Below are 21,720 nucleotides of genomic sequence, written 5' to 3' on the forward strand. Positions count from 1 at the left end.
GCCGCCGGGTCGACTCGTGTATGCCCAGCATAAAGGCTGGTGCACAACATCCAATTTACACTTCAGCTTGAGAAAAAGATATCTGCCAAAAAAAAATAAAATAAAACTGATTGTCAGCAATTTCAGATCAGAATCTCTATCTTGATTGGAATCAGACCGTAAAATATTGATTGAAATACAGTACTGGCTATTGTCCCGGGTATATGTCCTGTCAATTCATTTTTAATATCCCATCGTAAAATAAGAAATCTAATCAGCATTTGGAAAAATCTCATACGTGTACACGCAATCTTTATTCTATATCTGATCAATGTAAAATCTTTAACAATCACATTTCGCAAGTGCTCAACCGCCCAATCATAAGGATTGGAAACAATTGTACTGGCACACCAGAGGGGAAAAAGAGAGGGAGAGAGAGAGAGGAAAGAGGGAGGGAGGGAGAGAGAGAGAGAGAGAGAGAGAGAGAGAGAGAGAGAGAGAGAGAGAGAGAGAGAGAGAGAGAGAGAGAGAGAGAGAGGGAGAGAGAGAGAGGAGAGAGAGAGGGGGAGAGAGAGAGAGAGAGAGAGAGAGAGAGAGAGAGAGGGAGAGAGAGAGAGAGAGAGGAGAGAGAGAGGGAGAGGGAGAGGGAGAGGAGAGGGAGGAGGGAGAGGGAGAGGGAAGAGGAGAGGGAGAGAGGGAGAGGAGAGAGAGAGAGAGAGAGAGAGAGAGAGAGAGAGAGAGGTGGGGGGGGAAAGGGAGAGAGAGAGGGGGGGAAAGGGAGAGAGGGGGGGAAAGGGAGAGAGGGGGGGAAAGGGAGAGAGGGGGGGAAAAGGGAGAGAGAGGGGAAAAGGGAGAGAGAGGGGAAAAGGGAGAGAGAGGGGAAAGGGAGAGAGAGGGGAAAAGGGAGAGAGAGAGGGGAAGGAAGGGAGAGAGAGGGGAAAGGGAGAGAGAGGGGGAAAAGGGAGAGAGAGGGGAAAAGGGAGAGAGAGGGGAAAGGGGAGAGAGAGAGGGGAAAGGGAGAGAGAGGGGGAAAGGGAAGAGAGAGGGGAAAGGGAGATGAGAGGGGAAAGGGAGAGAGAGGGAAGGGAGAGAGAGGGGAAAGGGAGAGAGAGGGGAAAGGGAGAGAGAGGGAGAGGAGGGTGAGAGAGGGAGAGACCCAGTGCACACCAAAAAGCGCAAGCGTAATCATAACTGCTCAGCGATTTTTTAAGTGAATTTTTAAGAGAGATTCTAGGCATGTGCAGAGCGATTTCTAAACATGTCTAGCGGTTTTGGTGTAGTGTTTTTGTTACGGTACAGCTGTAACTGAACAGCTTCTATAACAAAAACGCTTAGAAAATCACTCTGATCTAGAGCTTTTCAGAGCGATTTTCCACTTTCCTATACTTAAAGGGGAACTGAAGTAAGAGGTGTACAGGGCTGCCATAGTTATTTCCTTTTAATCAATACCAGTTGCCTGGCAGCCCTGCTGGTCTATTTCCCAGCAGTATTGTCTGAATAACACCAGAAACAAGCATGCAGCTAATCTTGTCAGATCTGACAATGTCAGAAACACCTGATCTGCTGCATGCTTGTTCAGGGGCTATGGCTAAAAGTATTAGAGCGTCAGCATAAGAGCCAGGCAACTGGTATTGCTTAGATGGAAATAAATATGGCAGCCTCCATATCCTCTCACTTCAGTTGTCCTTTAAAGAGACACTGAAGCGAAAAAAAAATTATGATATTATGATTTGTATGTGTAGTACATCTAAGAAATAAAACATTAAGATCAGATACATCAGTCTAATTGTTTCCAGTACAGGAAGAGTTGAGAAACTCCAGTTGTTATCTCTATGCAAACAGGCCATTAAGCTCTCGGACTAAGTTAGTCGTGGAGAGGGCTGTTATCTGACTTTTATTATCTCAACTGTTCCTGGACAATTTACTTTTCCTCTGCTAGAGGAGAGGTCATTACTTCACAGACTGCTCTGAAAGACTCATTTTGAATGCTGAGTGTTGTGTAATCTGCACATATTATAGAATGATGCAATGTTAGAAAAAAACACTATATACCTGAAAATAAAAGTATGAGAATATTTTCTTTGCTGCTAATCTTCTAGTAATTATTCATAGTACACAACCAATTTGTTACATCATATTTTTTTTTCGCTTCAGTGTCTCTTTAAAGGGATTCTGTGGAGTACAAAAAGCAAAAACAGATACTTCTATCGGCCCACTGTAGCTGTAATGTCCCGCGCTGTCCTCCTACTATCTTCCGTTCCCCGCTGCCGGCACCGGTCAATTATTTGTCTAACAAGATGAATAGTGCATGCTCCCACTTACGTCTCCGGGAGCTTACTGCGCAGGATTTCTCGTACTGCGCCTGTGCGGTCAGCAAAAATGCTACAGGACCCGCGGTGTATTCCATCCCATTCAAATACATTAGCCAAGCGCTTTTCAAAGCACTGACGATTTTAAAAGCGCTCTTGGTGTGTGGGGAGAGAGAGAGAGAACACCAAAAAGCGCAAGCGTAATCATAAATGCTCAGCGATTTTTAAAGTGAATTTTTAAGAGAGATTCTAGGCATGTGCAGAGCGATTTTCTAAACATGCCTAGCGGTTTTGGTGTAGTGTTTGTTATTTTTTGTTACAGTACAGCAGACAAAACACAGTAAATCCAACTGCAACTCATCCCTGGGCGACAGCGAGTCACCTTATTAATGTTATTATTGTCATACAGGTGCGGCAATTATCTGCACTGACTAACTTTATATTGTGTGATCAGTGGCGGCGAAACGTGGCGTTCACAACCTCCGTGCTCAATCCTAGACAAACAGGCAGAACTCATTCTTAAAGTGAAACTGAAGTGAGAGGAATATGGAGGCGGCCATATTTATTTCCTCATAAACAATACCAGTTGCCTTTCTGTTCTGCTGATCTCTTTGGCTGCAGTAGTGTGACTTACACACCTGAACTCACCATGTAGCTAATCCAGCCACACTCAGAGCACCTGCCCTGCATGGTTGTTCAGGGTCTATGGCTAAAAGTATTAGAGGCAGAGGATCAGCGGGATAGCCAGGCAACTGGTATTGCTTAAAATAAATATGGCAGCCTCCATATCCCTCTCACTTCAGGTGTGCTTTAAAGAAATACTGTAGGGGGGGGGAGGGGGGGGTCAGGGGAAAAGGAGTTGAACTTACCTGTGGCTTCTAATGGTCCCCCGCAGACATCCTGTGCCCGCGCAGCCACTTACCGATGCTCCGGCCCCGCCTCTGGTTCACTTCTGGAATTTACGACTTTAAAGTCTGAAAACCACTGCGCCTGCACGGCTATGTCCTAGCTTGCGCGGACGTCACCAGGAGCGTATTGCACAGGCCCAGAACAGTCGGCGCCTGCGCAGTACACTTCTGGTGACTTCAGCGGGTGCGAGCACACAGCGGTTTTCTGACTTTAAAGTTGGAAATTTCACAAGTGAACCGGAGGCTGGGCCGGAGCATTGGGGAGTGGCTGCGCCAACACAGGACATCTGCGGGGGACCATTAGAAGCCCCGGGTAAGTTCAACTCATTTTCCCCCTACAGTACTCCTTTAAAGGGGAACTAAAGAGAGAGGTATATGGAGGCTGCCATGTTTATTTCCTTTCAAGCAATACCAGTTGCCTGGCAGCCCTGCTGCTCCTCTGCCTCTAATACTATTAGTCATAGCCCCTGAACAAGCATACAGCAGATCAGGTGTTTCAGACTTTAAAGTCAGATCTGACAAGACTAGCTGCATGCTTGTTTCTGGTGTTATTCAGATACTACTGCAGAGAAATAGACCAGCAGGGCTGCCAGGCAACTGGTATTGCTTAAAAGGAAATATGGTAGCCTCCGTATACCTCTTACTTCAGTTCCCTTTTAAAGGGTCACTCACACAAGAAATAGCATTTCTGCTTTAGGTAAAGGCTGGAATCCCAATTTTGACGGGCCCAATTTTAAGATGCATGATATTTTCATGCAAGCTGGAATTAGCATTTAACATGTGTGGCTTTGTGACTGCAGTGCAACCTGCATCATATCAGTTCACAGAAAGGGCTATAAGTTGGGTGAATACAGATGACAATAGAGGGCTAGAGGGATGTGTAGGTCATATCAGATCACAGTGTGTGAATTAGGGGCTGTGTGATGGCAGCCTGAGTCATATCAGATCACAGTGTGTGAATTAGGAGCCTTTATGATCATATTACAGACAACTCGAGTCGGCAACAAATAATATTTCAGTCACAGAGTATTAGGAATACCTAATGAGCCTGTACGGACATAATGACAAGAGATGACTTAGCGAGCTGGCCATGACTGCTAGGTCTATAGCGTTCCACCTGATAGGAGGATGGATCTGTACATTGTCTGATGAAAGGCAGCGCAGTGCTGCCTGCTGCGGAAAACAAAAAAAAAATAATACACATATCTGTAGTATATTCTGGGTGTGGCATGTTGCCGGGTGACCACATAAGTTCAGTAAAGAAATGTACTGCCAGGGGAGAAAAAAAGGGGAACTCATGGCCACAATGCAGAGTTGCAGTCACATGACCACACGAGAGGAGACCGTAAAGGCCAGATGATCATGTGACCAGAAGGAGGGGGAAGAACCATGGCTCTGCATACACACAATATCCAGCAACAGACCTCCAACTTCCCGATTTCATATTTGATCATCGTTGCACTTACACCTCAAAACGAGACGAAGCAGAACTGTCTGTGATGTCCAAAACAGCCAGTCATATACTTCCATTCTGCAACAAGATCACTGGATACACTGAGGGCATGTTTCCACTTGAGCGGAAACCGCCGCGAATCCGCAGAGTTTCCCCGCAGGCGAATAGTGCGGGGAAACTCTGCCATAGGGTGCAATGATAACGTCGGCCGAATCGCTACCGCTAGCGATTCGGCCGGCTTTTCCATCCGAATCGTCGCGGGAGGCTGCGGATCCCATTGCCGTGCATGGCACGGCTGATGGGATGCGTCTGCTTTCCCCGCAGACCCAGAAGAGCTCAAGTGGAATCGCGCCCTGAGGCCTGTTTTCCACGAGCATCTGACAGGGTGTGAATTCACTGCCTGTCAGCTGCTGCCATCCACCAGCCAGGCACTCGCTAGCTCTCAGCACATGAGGCGGACAAGCACTGATCTACCTAACACTGACTTTTGAAGATTATTCAGACTGAAGAACTGTGGCGGGATGACAGTAAAAAGAGGAAAGGAAGTCGATGAGGTGGCGCTACCTGCAGGACAGGTAGACATACAGACCAGCTACAAGGATCTTGCCATTACTAAACCCACATGGCAACCATAACATGGAGTCAAGTAAGAATGTAACAATCCAAGCACCAAAGGGGTAAGGACGGGCCCTGAAGAGCCAGCTCATTGAGAACAAGATCCAGACCATCAACACAGACACACTGCCAGGCTTCAGATTCCCTACAGTTCAAACTCCCAGTCTTCTCCCCAGACATTTTTTCCAGCCGGGTGGCATGAAAAAGTAGCCGGGTGGGGCGCAGCCAGGGGAATGCAGGGCTTACAGCATAGGAGGAGGAGGAAGAAGAAACAAGCTGATGTCAGCCGGGTGCTTACCAAAAGTAGCCGGGTGGAGCACCTGGTTAAAAGAGCCTGGGAAGAACACTGAACTCCAGTCCCTGAAGGCCATATCCATGCCAGTGTTTAGGACGGACTTGTTTTCTACTTGATGGATTACACCTTTCCTAATTCAGACCCATCAACTAATTTGAGTTGTGCCAAAAATGTGTAAGGACCTCAGCCCTTGAGGACTGGAGTTCAACACCCCTGCCCTACAGGTATGATAATTTGGTAGCCTCTATAGAGGACTTGGAGATTGCCAATGTAAAGAACAGAAAGATCCCCACAATGCACCCCCGAATCTAACACCCGGAGACTGTAGACCAGCTGGAAAGAAGGTGGGCAAGGTCTGGTGAGTGTCCTGGAGGAAACCCAGAGTAGACAGGAGTACACCAGTAAGATGGCACCAGAAGATGAGCTGCTGAGAGGAGGCAGCAGATATGGAAGGAAATCTAAGCTTGTTGAGGCAAGACAAGACACGGGATGTACCATCCACAGATAGAGTAGCTTTAAGGTGGCCATACACATAGATTCGCAGCAGATTCGACCATCAGATAGATGTCAGATACCTGTCAAGTCGAATCTGATGTGTCCCACACACTAGGAAAAGATTTCCAATAGATTTCAGAATGAAATCTGTTGGAAATCAATCAAAATGCATTATCGGACCATTAGATCCAATGTAACTCCATGGGCCATCATTCTGCTGCCAGCAGCAGATCAACCTAGATTTTCCACCCAGTCAGATAGATCAAATTGACCGCAAATCGATCCAAATGTGCCGCAAGTCGATTGATTTGCTAATTCGATAGGATCGATTTCCGATCGATTCCATCGAATCGATCGATGGCTGAAATCGACCAGTGTATGGGCCCCTTAAATAGTCGCTTTAGCCACTAGAGTGAGACACAGCCCAAGTGTGGGAGGTGCTTTAGCGTCAGGTGCTAGAGCAGGAGGGGCTTCATGAGATCTAGAGGGAGGAGGCACAAGAAGAGAGGACTTTCAGGCGTTGGAGAAAAAGTGGTGGTGGTGTGAAAACAATTACAGTAGAGTCCAGGTTATCCGGAACTCAACTAACCAGCAGTCTCAATAAACTGGCACAAATCACAGTGGTGAAGGGCAACTTCTTAGGCCAGAGATGGCTAACCTTGTCAATCCAGCTGTGACAAAACTACAAATCCCATCATGCCTCTGCCTCCCCGAGTTATGCTTAGAGCAGTCAGAGTATTGCAATGCCTCATGTGAATTGTAGTTCCATCACAGCTGAAGTGCCAAGGTTAGCCATCACTGTCTTAGGCTGTTAGTAGCTCTGCTGTGTTTAAAGAGAACCCCGAGGTGGGCAAATGGGATGCAGAGGCATGTTCTCTGCCTCCTGACATGCCTCTATGTCCCCACACCGCCGCTCTCTGCCCCCCCCCCCCCCCCCCGAGATTAGCAACAATATTTGTCGTTATCTAGGAGGTAAACATTGAGGAGAGCAATTCCCTGTTCAGGGTTTACAGAGCTGCCATTGGGCAGTTCTCTCTCCTTGGCCACTCCCCGCACACTGCGAGAGACACACAGTCTCTCTGTGCAGCGTCGTAACCTATAGATTACACAAGTGAAAGTGGGCCATTGCGGCTCACAGGAGGGGCATTTTTTGAGCCTACCTGATCCGCTCAGCCCCGCGGATCAGGTAGCCTATTTTTTTTTTTTGGGGGGGGGGGGGGGGGGGGGTTAGCCCACCTCGGGCTCAGTTGAGTCTCAAGCAACCGGTGTTGGATAACTGAGACAGTATTGTAATCTGGAGTTAGACAGAGAAGACCTCAGAACTTTGTTAAGAAATTAGATTTTAAAGGAGCCTTGACAGCCCTATCAGGAATTATCCAACCCAGATATATATATACACCCATCCATCTACAACTCTTATTTATTGGTGACACGTAGAGCTGAACATTCGAAATATTTCTGTCTGGTTCGGTTTATTAATAAACTAAACAATTAAAATTAATTTTCCAGCCAGACGGGATTCCTTCACAAGTCAGACGCATCATCTAGTCACATGACTGGGTTACGTGTCTGAACAACACAACTCACAATATCATGGTGCGTTCTTCACAACAAATGAGAGCCAATCAGATTTCAGCATACAGAGAGAGGTCAGCTCTGAATAATGAGCGCTAGACATCGACTGGTCACTCCAGTGAATCTACGCAGATCGCTAAGGGCTGGTGCACACCAAGAGCGTTTCTGAGCACTTTGAAAATCGCTTGGCTAATGTCTTTGAATGGGATGCAGCACACCAGAACGATAAGCTTTTTTCCCAAAAGCAAATGCGGGTCCTGCAGCATTTCTGCTGATTTCTGAGGCGATTCAGCCTCAATGTTAAGTATAGGAAAGTGGAAAATCGCTCTGAAAAGCGCTAGATCTAAAGAGATTTTCCAAGCGTTTTTGTTACAGAAACTGTTCAGTTCCAGCTCTACTGTAACCAAAAATTAAAATCGCTACTCCAAGACACTCCAAAAATCGCTACGCATGATTAGAAAATTGCTAGGCACATGCCTAGAATCACTCTGAAAAATCACTTCAAAAAGCGCTAAGCTTTTGCGATTATGCTAGCACTTTTTGGTGTGCACTGGCCATCATATGTAGAGAATGGCTATGAGGGGGATGTGAGATCTAAATTCCTCCTACAGAAATCCTCGCGGTGGACATAGACAGGATCATGACTGATCTGCAGCTCTGTGAATGCACCCATATCCTCAGGTCCACTGATACAGGCCATAGCCTGGGTAAGCAGCTCATGTTGTCTTCTCAGAGGAGGGGTCCAGAATGGCCATCACAGCAGAAACACATAAGGTACCTACACAAATTACGGTGGCCACTAACAATTCAATTTCTAGCGAAAAATCGTTAGAGCGATCAGAAATTGTGATTGGAAGTGAAATTGTTCACTACACCATCAACAAACCAATCTTTGCTTCCTATCTATCACAACCAACAAGAAAATCCAAATTTTGGTTTGACGAAATCCAATCGGACGACTGTTTTTATAGTCTTTCGTAATCGATTGTGCCCATCAATGGAGATTATTTACAACCAATCCGATCAGAATTTCAAATCGCTCGAACGATTTATTGGACCGTTAGTGGCCACTTTTAGACTTCTGCCCCACAAATGTGTAATGATGACAATTGCAGGCTGAAAACTTTCATGATTATAGGTGTGGCCTAAAGTCAGCTCCTCCCCTTCCAGCGCTCCTAGGCTGACCGTTATTAGTTGCAGGTGTTGGGGCAGCCCAGGAGTACAAAAATGGAGGAGTTTTATGCACCAGAGAGTGAGAGGAGGACCAAGGGGGATGTGCCTTAGTGACAGGTGCAATAGCGGGAGGGGCTTTATGTGCTCTAGACGCCCAAGTGGAGGAGAGCTTCAGGTGCTGGGGGCGGCCAAAGGTGAAGGAGCTTCAGGTGTTAGAGGCAGGGGGAGGAGCCGCCTGGGAGTACAAGGAGTGAAGGAGCTGAGACACTGGAGTGAGATGAGGTCCGTGGAGGCGGTTCCTTCGTGTCAGGTGCTAGAGCAGGAGGGGCTTCAGGTGATGTAGAGGGAGGAGGCATGAGGAGGTAGGACCTTCAGGTGTTGGAGAAAGGTAGTGGTATCGCCCTTTTGGACAGAGGAGGGACACAACAAACAAGAAGATTAACAATATTCTCACAGCGAATTACTTCACACGTTTCAGCTGCGTATTCAGCATCTGTACAGGAGGAAGTTGTCTGTGTGCCCAAACGGCTGTCGTCTAATAAGACAGGCATTATACTGCAGAGAGGGCCCCCTCCCGACGGAGCATGCCCTGGACCATACACCAGCTGTGCCCCACTCCGGACTATGGGCATGCCCTGTAAACAGACCGGTGCCAATACACTCGCTGTGCCCCCCCCCCCCCAGCTATGAGCATGCCCAGGACCATACACAAGCTGTGCCCCTCCCCCCTGACTAAGGGCATGTCCTGTAACCAGACCAGTGCCAATTCACCAGCTGTGCACCCCTCCCGACTATGGGCACGCCCTGTAAACAGACCAGTGCCAATACACTCACTGTGCCCCCCTCCCGGCTAAGCCCTGTAACCAGACCAGTGCCAATACACTCGCTGTGCCCCCCTCCCGGCTAAGCCCTGTAACCAGACCAGTGCCAATACACTCGATGTGCCCCCCTCCAGGCTAAGCCCTGTAACCAGACAAGAGCAGCTCCATATGAGCTGACGGGAGATCCATGCCAGATTTCTTCACCAGTCCCCTCTCCCACCTCGTTATATACAGATATTGTTTACTACAGCCTGAGAATCACATGGAGGTGATGCAGCCACAATACTCTCCGGAGTAAATACGTCACTGAATGCTGAGCGACAACACTGTGCCCCTCCGGCACACACTGCCATGTACAATGGGTGGGAGCCAAGCAAGAGTAAACATTCCAAGCAATACTGTGCACCCAGGAACCCCTCCCTCAGTACATAATAAATGAGAGGTCCCCCGGGGGCCAGGCACCAGAATGGGCATTTCAAATCGGCACCAAGGAAGAGAGCTACTGCTTTATGTGATTCCCCCATATTATTATTATGTATTTATATAGCACTGACCTCTTCTGTAGCACATTACAGAGTACATAGTCATGTCAGTGACTGTCCTCAGAGGAGCTCACAATCTAATCCTATCATAGTCATAGTCTAATGTCCTACCATATTATATTATTATTATGTATTTATATAGCACTGACATCTTTGGCAGCACTTTACAGAGTACATAGTCATGTCACTAACTGTCCTCATCGTATGTAGTTGTAAGGTATGGTGGGGTGCAGTATACAGGTATTGGGGTGTCAGACTCTGTAAGTACAGGTATAGGTACACAAGGGTTCAGTATTAGGGCACAGGCACACATATGGGGGTATATAGTATACAGATAAGGTTGGGGCAACAGGCATATAGGGGTATATGGGGGAGTAAATGATAATTTTTATTTGAGGGGGGATGCAGTATTGGACTGTCAGTCCACTACTATCTACACAGGTAGATATATTGGGGGGATGGTATATGTTAAAGGGATAAAGTGCTGGGGAGGGGGTCTGCAGTTTCAGGACACACAGGTGGAGGTAGATATATTGGGAGTGTACAGTACCCATATAAGGTATGGGGGGTACAGGTTGAGGGAGGTGCTGTAGTATGCAGGCACAGAGGTAGATATATTATTGGGGAAATGGTATATAGTATAAAGTGTTGGGGGGGGGGGGGGGGCACATAGATAGTATAGGGATAAAGTGCTGGGAGGCTGCAGTATCTGGGCACACAGGTGGAGGTAGATATATTGGGGGTGTATGTAGTTTAGGGATAAGGTATGGGGGTATGAGTAGGGGGGAAGGTGCTGTAGTATACAGGCACACAGGTAGATATATTGGTTTTGAGTATATAGGATAGAGATCTAGTATATATAGTTATCTGGTTTTGGGGTGTCTGTCTCTCTCTATACACACAAGCAGATATATTAGAAGGTATATGGGATAGTAAAGGGGGTGCAGGATCCGGGTACACAGGTGGAGGTAAGAATATTTCGGGGGGTAGTATATAGTATAGGGGCAAGGCATGGGGAGATTGGGGTACGGGTTGGGGGAGGGGCTCCGCTGGACCCGGGGCACACACGGGACGGCTCCGCCTCTCACCTTCTTGACGGACAGGTTGATGTTCTCCAGGATCCGGTCCTTCACCTCCCGCGGATCCATCCGCCCTGACCGGCCGTCATGTGACCCCCGGGTTCTCCGCGCATTGCCTGCCGGGACGTCAGGGAAGAGCTATGCTAATCCAGCCAGCGAGGCGGGGCTATGCGAACCCGCATACCACTATGGCGAGAGGCGGGGATATGCTAATCACAAGGCCTGGCAAGCACAGCAGAGGGCGGGGACGTGAGAATCCCTTGGCCCTGGTGAGAAGGGGGCGTGAATGTGGGCGGTGCAGGCAGCAGTGGGCGGTACTCAGCATGTTATGTTATTACGATAGTTTGTAATTGGTTAGTGTGCTGCCCCCATGTGGAGAATAACCGGAGCAGCGTTACGTGAGCATGACATAAGCAGTAGTGGCCTGGCCTCTAGCGGTGGACATACGCAGTACAGTGCCATATATGGAATATATTTGCGGAAACGCATGCGTTTTTAATGCGTTTTTTTTAAATCAGCCTAGTAACAACGCAATTTCCTGTTCTCTCAATTTCTTGTGAGGAAAGAAGGACTGCTGTGAGTTTGCAATATGGTGTTATCTGAGGTTGAGGAGATCCTGCTGGCTGGGCTGGCGATGTGCCTGATGCTATTGGCATGTGGATTCAGGGGGCCGCCTCTGAGGCATCCCCCAATGCGACAGCAGCGCTTACGCAGGGGTCGGTTTGCCGCCTTGTATAGGGACCTGCTGGCGAATCCTGACAAATTCCACAAGTACACCCAGATGAGCGTCCCTGCGTGAGTATTACGACCACATAGCTCCCAACTGTCCCTCTTTGGGAGCCCTGTCCCTCTTTCCTCCTCATTTGTCCCTTATTCAGGACTGTGTCCCTCTTTCTATGTAAATATATACTTCTCTACTAAAAAATGTGTTTGATTGACTTTAAACTTTATTCCCATCCTTTAAATTGATATATGACTCATTTTAAAATGTTAATATGAAGGAAAATGAACCAGGATAGAAAGGACCAGTGTTGTTTGAATTATAAAACAACATATTTTTCTTATAAAATCTTTATGGTATGCGTGACTAGGGGTGTGATGGGGGTGTGATCAGGGGTGTGGCTTAAGTGTCCCTCTTTCTCATCTCAAAAGTTAGGAGGTATGCTACCATTGCAATAGATGTTTATTTTTGGATGATCAGTAAGCAGAGGAGGGAACAGAATGTTAATGATTACCACCATTCAAAGCATATACAGAAGTGATCATTGCCAGCAGTGGCATAGCTAAGGAGCTGTGGGCCCCGATGCAAGTTTTACAATGGGGCCCAGTAGCACTCTATACATAACAATTGATACGGCGCACCAAAACCTGCCAATGGCAACTACAGTGTCAGAAGTGCAAGAAGGGGATGGGGGACAGTTTGTTAATGATTACCACAATTCAAAGCATCTATAGAAGTGATTATTATGAGCACAGGACCAATATAGAGCTAATACTGTATTTGAGGGAGGGCCCTCCGGGGCCCCTCTGGCCCAAGGGCCCCGATGCGGTCGCAACCTCTGCAACCTCTATTGCTACGCCCCTGATTGCCAGCCGAACACTAGGAATCCACCAGCACAGGAGATTTGGGCGCAGCTGGTGCCACCATAGACCATAATAGGAATTACGGCTATAGCGGGGCACAGTAAGTAACTTCGGTGGCATCAGAAGATGGAGCTAAAGTTACTTTTAAAACACTGTAAGGCCCCGTTCACACTTGCGTTTTGGCATGCAAACGGACCGGATCCGGATCGTATCAGGACCTGATCCGGATTGGAACCATACGGTTCCGATCCGGATCCGATCCGTTTGCATCAGGACTGCTTCAGGCTGCCATACGGATCCGTGGGGAAAAAAAAATAAATAAATTACCATAAAATTGTTGGGGTCTGCAGAAGGTGCACCTGGTGCAACCTGTAGAATCAGGTCCTCCGCTGTAGGCCTCACCTCCACCTCCGACATACTGCCAAACAGCTCCAGCACGTGTGTCACTGCTGCTCCACTCCAGACATGCTGGGCCCATGTGTCCCCATCTGAAATGGCCGCTATGATACGCATAGGAAGTGGGGTAGAACGTCCGGTGTTGTCTCCAGTGTGTTATGTGCTTCCGTTTCCCATAGGTTTTCTATATCCGGATGGTGCAGTCAGGCTCCGGTCCGGGTGCGTGGGTCGGATAATCCGGACCGAAAAATAGCGCATGTTGGAAAAGCGTCCGGAGTCCGGCTCCGTACTGTACGGAACGGACGCGTGTGAACGTCCGCATAGCCTTTGCATTGCTATGCGGAACGTACGTTCCGTTTGTACAGTATACGGTCCGGATCCGGCCCGGCGAATCCGGATAGGGAACGCTAAAGTGAACTGGGCCTAATTCAGCCGCCATCTATAGCTGGAAGCCGAATTACATCATTCCCCACTATCCACATGGACCTGGAGGGAGAATAGTAATTAACGCCGCCAGGACTTGTGCAGGAGCAAGATAAGCCATACCGGCTGTATCCTGCACCCAAGTCTCCAGGCAGCGATTTCCTTCATACGCATTGCCAGCATTAGCACTATTTAAGAGCTAATACTGTGGCTGAGGAAGGGCCCCTCTGGTCCAAGGGCCCCGGTGGGGTCGCAAACCTCTGCATATCCTATTGCTCCACCACTGCTGCCCCTTTTTAAAGTGAACCTGAAGTGGGCCAGACAAAAAGTTAAATACTCACCAATGTAGAGAAAAGGCTTTGCATCCTATAGTAGGGCCTTCCCAGCCCTCTCTCAGTGTCCCCGCTCCACTGCTGCCCCCCCATTGAAGTTCTTCAACCTTCAGGTTGAATACCTCTTTGGGCATCTTTCGGAAGTACTTGCGTTCCCGAGTACTTCCAAAGACTAGCACATCTGTACTGCGCATACGTGAGTTTGGGCTCGCACATGGATACACCCGTCTACTTAAAGGAACCCTGAGCAGTGCCATAAAAATGAAATCTGGACTTACCTGGGGCTTCCACCAGCTTCCTCCCCCCACAGTCCGCAAGGTTCCCCAGCATCTTTTGATCCCTTCCGTGGTTCCGCTGGTGGCTCTGGTAATCCGTCGATTTTGGCTAAAGTCGCACGTGTGCGCCCCAGGGTCCTGTGCGCTTCAGTCTTTATAGAACCCTGCATGCGCAGGACCCTTACGGCGACCGGCATGCTTACCGGAGCCACCAGCAGGACCACGGAAGGAACTAAGAAGATGCCGGGGGGTTTTGTGGCCTAAGGGAGGGGGGGGGGGGACTGGAGGAAGGCGGTAGTAATGCGCTATTCCCCAAAGGCTTGTTTCTGGTGGTGCAATGTGGTGCGGCGGTTTATAATGTGAAACTGGCCTAAAGGTTAAAACTAATGTTTGTAAATTATTATTATTTTTAATGATGTAGCTTCAACAAGCTTCTAGATCTTGTCCGGAGTGATCTGTCCAGACCGGATTATCGATTCCGCAATTCAATACCCCCAGATGAAAAGCTGATGGTCACTCTCCGGTAATTATGTTCACTCATCAATCATTCACACATGAACTATATGTATCTTTACATGAGATGACGGCACGTAGCACACCAAAATGAACCAGAGACGAAGCACCTTCATGTATTCTACCATATATATCAGTGGGAACATTAGAGAAAACACCTACCCTGCTCTCTGTTTCATTCTGCACTGCACAGCCTGCTTGTTATCAGCCCTGATAAAATCCACGACTGAGCATTGTCTGGCTTTGCTCAGGAATCATTATAGCTGAGTCATTATAGCAGAGCCAGAAGGAGGTAGGCTTGTGCTTGAAAAGACGCACGCACTACTTACGCCCACGACGGGTCCATCAGACCCTCCCGCTGGGCGGATGTTCAGCCGACAATAGCACGCGATCCGCTTGAGTGGATCATTCAGAAACAGCCTTATCAGCCTGCCGACAGCGCGTACACAAGTGCTACTGTTGGCTGAACATCCGCCCAGCGGGAGGGTCTGATGGAGGTGGTGGGAGGTTACACCTGATGAAGGGCGGAGCCCGTAACATGTAGTGTGTATCGACATGCAATAAAACTGAACGCAAGTTCTTGCCTGTGGAGTGCCTCCTTCTATTATATCTCGTATCACGGTGTGCAGCAGGGGTGGAGTGCCTGCTTGGAGGAGTTGCACCGGCACTGACTCTCCCGCAGGGATCGAGTCTCCAGAGTCAAGTCCAATCACCTACTATTGGAGGCTCTGACGGACCCGTCGTTGGTGGACGTAGTGTGTATGTACGCACCTTAAGCTATAATGATTCCTGAGCAAAGCCAGACTGAATGCTCAGTCGGGGATTCTTATCAGGGCTGATTACAGGCAGATTTAGCAGAGAAGAATGAAACAAAGAGCAGAGTAGGTGTTTGCTGTCATGTTTCCACTGATATATATGGTAAAATACATAAGGGTGCTTCGTCTCTGGCTCTCTTTAAGTGTCCAATATCGCAGACGTTTTTTCATTTCAGCATCGCAGTGCGATTGCATTTTTGTTTGTGTTTTCCAATTTTTTATTTTTTTTATTGTGGCAAAAAACAACAGAATTAACAACGCACGTTGTATGTGGGACAAACTCAATAACTGTCCAACTGTTTTAATGCAGAGGAAATGCAAAAACGGAAACAAATTACACCTTCATACATAAAACCACCGACATATACCACTACAATCAACCCTTTAACTAACACGCGCACGCGCACACACACACACACTAAAAGTTAATTAGCATATAAAGATGGACAATAAAAAAATGCATAAATAGTTACCTTAGGGACTGACATTTTTTTTAATATGTATGTATTATGTATGTGGGTATATTACCATTACTTTTGCAATTATGGGCTTGTAATTAGTGATGGACGCAAAACAGAAAAAATACACCTTTATTTCTGAATATAATATTGTAGCCATGCATTGTACGAGAGAAATATTTTAAACATTCCAATAACCGGACAAATGGCCAAATAAAATGTGGGGGTTTTATCCACAGTAGGACATTTTATTTTAAGACTATAATGGCCGAAAATTGAGACAGAATGATTTAAAAAAAAAATAAAAAAATTTTATTCCCATTAAAATGCATTTAGGATAAAATAATTCTTAGCAAAATATACCACACAAAGAAATCCTAATTGGTGGCAAAAAAACAAGCTATAGATCATTTCATTGTGCTAACTAGCTATAAAGTTATCGGCAAATGAATGGGAGGAGTGCTGACAGGTGAAAATTGCTCTGGTACACAAGGGGGAAAAAACCCTCAGTGCTCAAGTGGTTAAGGCTAATTTCACACAGGACGTTGCGTTAGAGGGGGCGTTAAGGTCGCATAACGTCCCCCTAACTCAACGCCTGGTGGTGCTGGATCTGGACGTCAGAGTGAGCCGCGTTGTGCAGCTCACTCTGGCGTCAGTGATGCCGTGATGCGCACTCTTGTGCGCATGCGGCATCACGTGGTCCCGCCGGCCAATCGCCGCACAGAGCGGCTGCTCCAGAAAGTAAACACTGCACGTCATAACGTGCAGTGCATATTAGTTAGCCATGTGCCTGGCCGCTCTCCGCTCCTCCCCAACATTACTGAGCATGTGCAAGCAGTCTCAGCCGCGTCTAAAGTACTGCATGCAGTACGTTGTCTTGTGACGCAGCGTTACAATGTAACGCAACGTCCGCACTGTGAACAGCCCCATTGATTTTTCATTACTGTGCGGTGGGCTGCGTTACAGGCTGCTCTAACGTGCGCCTGTAACGTCCCACTGTGAAACCAGCCTAAAGGACAACTGAAGTGACAGGGATATTGAGGCTGACATATTTATTTCCTTTTCAACAATGCAGATTGCCTGGCTGTCCTGCTGATCCTCAGCCTATAATGCATGCTATTTCAATCTGATTTCCAATTATTTTCTTTTATATAGAACGGACGGGACATTTGATCAGAAAAACGATCAGAAATAAGATTGCACCTGTCGGAAATGATCGGTTCGACATAACTGTCTTACAGGAAATTGCATGGTGGTGTACCACGCCTAATACTTTTAGCCATAGACTCTGAACAAGCTTGCCCTAGTGACCAGGCAATTTTTTACAATTCAGTGCCCTGCAGCTTTAACAGCTCGCTGCAGAGCCATACTACTCAGCACACAATCGAGTCTGCCCCCCCTTTTGTTGCCACCAACAGAGCTTTCTGTTGGGAGGCATCTGATTGCTGCTGTGATGTTTTGTTTTTTCTTTTTATTAATTTTATTGTAGTTTTTTAAATTCATGTTATTGTTGTTTAAAAAAAAAAACCATATTTTATTTAATTAACCCTCCCTCCCCTGGAGAGCCAATCAGAGTTGATCATCTCTCATAGGCATCAGCCTATGAGAGGGATCTTCTTATGATACCCTGGAGGGGACAGCTCAGTGACAGAGCTGTCCCCCGTACAGCACTGCGGTAGATCGTAGCGCTGTGCATGTAAATAAACTGTGCATGTAAATAAACTTTTTTAGTGTAACAGCCTGCCGTCCACCGATCGCAGGCAGGCTGACCTCGGAGCTCCGCTCCATCATTCAGTGGAGATTCACAATCCCCGCTAATCTCCTCCTTGACGCCAATCCGCGTTCGGTGGTCCTGGGGGAGCCACTCTGCAGCCCCCGATCGGCGTTGGGGCGGTCGTAAGATGGTTGAAGGTAAATAATTATGGCAGCCTCCATACCCCTCTCTCTTCTAGTGTCCATTCGGCCCTGGGTAAGAAAAGAAAATGTACGGTACATCATTGTTCAAATTTTACAAAGTGTAAATTGGCAAATGTGATTTGTCAGCGACTGCATAAGAATAACATTCCTTCCTCCCCCAGAACAAGGTCACAGAAAAGACAGAAGGTGGTAATGTCTATCGACCGCGGTACGCCGCACTCCCGCTTCTCTCGGCAGTCTTGGCATTTTCCCTCTCCTTTCAGTAAATGTCCTTCGCTGACCTCCGATCTTCTCTCATCTCCTCCACTACAACACGAAACAGTAAAGGTGCAGGACAAGTGACGAACACATGACGAAACCTCCGAAGCTGCCCCCCCCCCCAATGTGCCCCCAGTGCACTATACATTACCTGTCCGTATCCACCACTGGCTCCGTCCTCCGTCCATACAAGTGCCCCTTGTGGTTGCCAGAGTAACGTGGGCGTGTGTGTGAAGTCACACACATGCCCACGTGTACGCTGGCAACCACGTGGGGCACGTGTATGGACGGAGCCAGCAGTGGACACGGACATGTATTGTATAGTACACTGGGGGTGGACACATTGAACATTGGGGGGCAGTGTCGGGTTAGCGAGGCGGCAGATGTGGCGTCACAAGGCCAATTTCGGATCGATTTCAGCATGAAATTGATCGGGAATTGGCCTGCAGACAGTGTATGGGCAGCCGACAGATCTCTCTCTAATCAGTTTCGATTAGAGAAAGATTTGTCTCTTGGTCGAATCTGCCCATCATCGATGTATGGCTACCTTATTAATGTGTTCTTGTCTCTTACAGATATCTGGCCACAGGGCAGTCTTTTGTGTCTCTACAATCTGCTTTCCGATTGGGAAAATCTACCATCAGTCGTATTGTTCACGACACCATAAGAGTCATCTGGAGAAATCTGAGGGGTCAATACATGCCCTTTCCTGACCGTAGAAAATGGGAGGAAATAAAGGAGGTCTTCTGGAACAGATGCAAGTTTCCAAACTGCTGCGGTGCAATAGACGGAAAGCGCATCCGCGTTCTCACGCCCCCTGAGGGAAGAACCAAACTTTTCAGTTACAAAAGGAAATTTTCAGTTGTCCTCACGGCATTGGCTGATGCAGACTACAACTTCCTTTATATAGATGTAGGTACTTGCGGTAGTTCTAAAGGTTTCAGTGTGTCCCGAAGGACAACATTCTTCAAAAAGATGGAGGAAGGAACTTTGGATCTGCCTCCTCCAACTCCCTGGCCGGGGACGACCGAGCCTTCTTACCCACCTGTCTTTGTGGCCGATGAGGCATTTGCCCCTTCAACTAACTTAATGAGGCCCTACACATCTAAAGGCCTCAACTACACCAAGAAGATCTTCAACTACAGACTGAAGAGGGCAAGGCGACTGGGTGAGTGCTGCTTTGGGATGCTGACGACTAAGTGGAGGGTGCTAGTCGCTCCAATGAACGTCTCTTTAGCGAATGCAGTGGCGGTTATAAGAGCGGCTTGCGTCCTGCATAATTTTGTCAGACAAGAGGACGGTTACAGGATTGAAGATTTTGATGGGCCGCTGATGAAATCTGTCGCCAACAATCTCGGACGTTCCAGCATCGAGGCTCTGGCGAACCGGCGCATGCTAGGCAATTATTTTCTTTCACCAGAGGGCGTCGTTCCAAGGCAGGAAAATTTCATCTGATTAGTGTTGTGTGTTCATTCAAGTTGAAATATTATTTTGTTCGAATTGTCTAGTAATCTGATTACTAATATGATCACTTATGTTCTGTTAACATAACGTTTTGTTAATAAAGTTGACTAGAAAGGGCAATTTAGTATTTTTTATTTTTCATTAAGATCTTTATTACAAAAATGTACAAAAGGGTAACAGGAGCTGTTTGAGGCAATCTTGGAACCGCAGGCAATTCCTAAAGCGGTAATGAAATTCAGTGGAGGCGATTCCACATGAGCAATTGCCCCAAATTGCAAGAACTCCCAGAAACTCACTGACTACCAATCACTACAGATGGTTGTACACAATGGCCCTGTATATGGAGAGACTAAAGCACCCCAAAGACAGACAGACCCTGTCTGAGCGCCTACAGCCTGGAGATAGAGGCAGGGTGGCACAGACAGACATGGAAGCCCCGGGAGGAGAGTGTGCAGGCAGTATGACCAGGGGGTCCTGGAGGATGAGGCCCTCGAGAAAACTCTACATCCTACTGGAGGAAGAGGAAACAGTCATGCAAATAGTGGCCGATATGTTATAGCCTGTCACCAACTGAGAGGAACATGATACCCCATGGACTGCATACCCCTTATACCCTTCCCCCCTTCCATATGCCTATAATCCCGCAACCACCCCCTCCCATGCTAACATTAATGTTTTGCTTTGGCAATGCTAAATGTATTTGGTCCTGCCAAAAAAGGTTATTTGGAAATCACAATTACTGTAATCGCTGCAGAAAAATTGCTACCAATAGCGGGTTTGAAGGAGGAAGTAGTGGAGTTATGTGGACCATGAGTGGAATGCATTGGCTATAGTAGGCATAGGTAAGTTATCCCCTCCACCCCAGGGGCAGCACTATCTAGTTTAAGTTTGGAATACGAATAGCAATACATACTCATAGCTACCATCACTAGCTACCTATACTGGGTGGGGGTTTGTATTGCTGGGGACCCATCTGGCTATCTATACTGGCATATCTGCTACCTAAACTGGGCGCCTAGCTAATACTGAGGGCACATCTGCTACCTCTAGCTACCTAATATTGGGAGGCATCCCTGGCTAACTACACCGGGCAGGGGAGAGGTGACAGCCATGCCAGCCAGCACACTAGCGGTGCGGTTTGGTGGGTGTTGTTGTTAGGCTTTGTGGGAGGAGTCTAGGATTCCAGAACTTCTGTGCCTATAGGCTCATGAAATGTAAATCTGAGCCTGCCCATGTCATAAAGATGCACCATGCCAGAACTGTCCCAAAGTCCAGGCCAAGACATGCTTCCTTAACTGCAGCCCTGAATGGGAGGCGTGTCCTGGACTGTCAGGGTGCTGGACCTAGCTGGGCAGTCGGGGACTCATAGATTTGTGACAATGACAATCTGCATTTAGGAAAGTATTTAGGTACAACTTTATAAACTCGCATTGGCTGCTATGACTAGTGTCAGTTAGGGGTGGGTGTTGGGGTTTTTGTATGTAGTAACTAGTAAAGATTCTAGCGGTAGACATTGAGAAGTATTGAGGGTTATACAAAAGCCTGATTGTGGAACCAATACAGCAATTTTGTTCCAGACATTAGCGACTTGTTATTCTGGTCACCTGACAGGGTAATGACAGACTCTACAACCCGCCAGACCGGTCAGTGATCAGAGGGCGGCCATCGCGGACGGACAGACAGGAACAACAAAGTCAATCTCATGGAAATCACACAGCCTGATAATTATCACCTGCCAACACAACTGCTAAGGAGAGATTCAGACTCAATTCTCCAAAAACCTGATAAAAATTCCCCTTTCATGTGACTGACCTGCAGAGGGAGAAAAGACAATAAGACCTCTTTTCCACGGGCAGGTGAACTGTGCTCAGCAAGCAGTTACCAGGCAGCAGATGAGCACACAGCAGGGAGGAGTTTCATTCAGATTTCATCCTCTAGTAAGTGCACCTGAGCGGGTGTGTGCGGGGGGGGGGAGGGGGGGAGGGGTTAAACGTACCCAGCAGCCTTCTTCTTTAACCTGTCCCACAGCGCGCTCCAAGCC

General features: G+C 47.6%; 2 protein-coding genes across 5 annotated transcripts in view; one reads left to right on the plus strand and one right to left on the minus strand.

Annotated features, from left to right (window-relative positions):
- The window catches only part of PLEKHM2 (pleckstrin homology and RUN domain containing M2), a 68,169-nt gene extending 56,738 nt beyond the window's left edge, over positions 1–11,431 (minus strand). For 3 of the 4 annotated variants that reach the window (XM_068241657.1, XM_068241655.1, XM_068241656.1), the window contains exon 1: positions 11,254–11,430. In XM_068241657.1, coding sequence (XP_068097758.1) covers positions 11,254–11,313 — 60 coding nt within the window. In that variant the 5' untranslated portion in view covers positions 11,314–11,430. Of the gene's footprint in view, positions 1–11,253 lie in introns of all 4 variants that reach the window. The other variant, XM_068241654.1, reaches the window with a different exon arrangement.
- Positions 11,432–11,561: 130 nt separating this feature from the next.
- On the plus strand, positions 11,562–19,799 carry LOC137522981 (uncharacterized). Its single transcript, XM_068243158.1, has 3 exons — positions 11,562–12,039; positions 14,676–14,777; positions 18,791–19,799. Exons 1-3 carry the CDS (start codon positions 11,834–11,836, stop codon positions 19,668–19,670), a joined length of 1,188 nt encoding a protein of 395 aa, XP_068099259.1. The 5' UTR covers positions 11,562–11,833; the 3' UTR covers positions 19,671–19,799.
- Positions 19,800–21,720: the final 1,921 nt, after the last annotated feature.

The sequence above is a fragment of the Hyperolius riggenbachi genome, chromosome 6 (assembly GCF_040937935.1).
Source record: "Hyperolius riggenbachi isolate aHypRig1 chromosome 6, aHypRig1.pri, whole genome shotgun sequence".
Classification (NCBI taxonomy): domain Eukaryota; kingdom Metazoa; phylum Chordata; class Amphibia; order Anura; family Hyperoliidae; genus Hyperolius; species Hyperolius riggenbachi.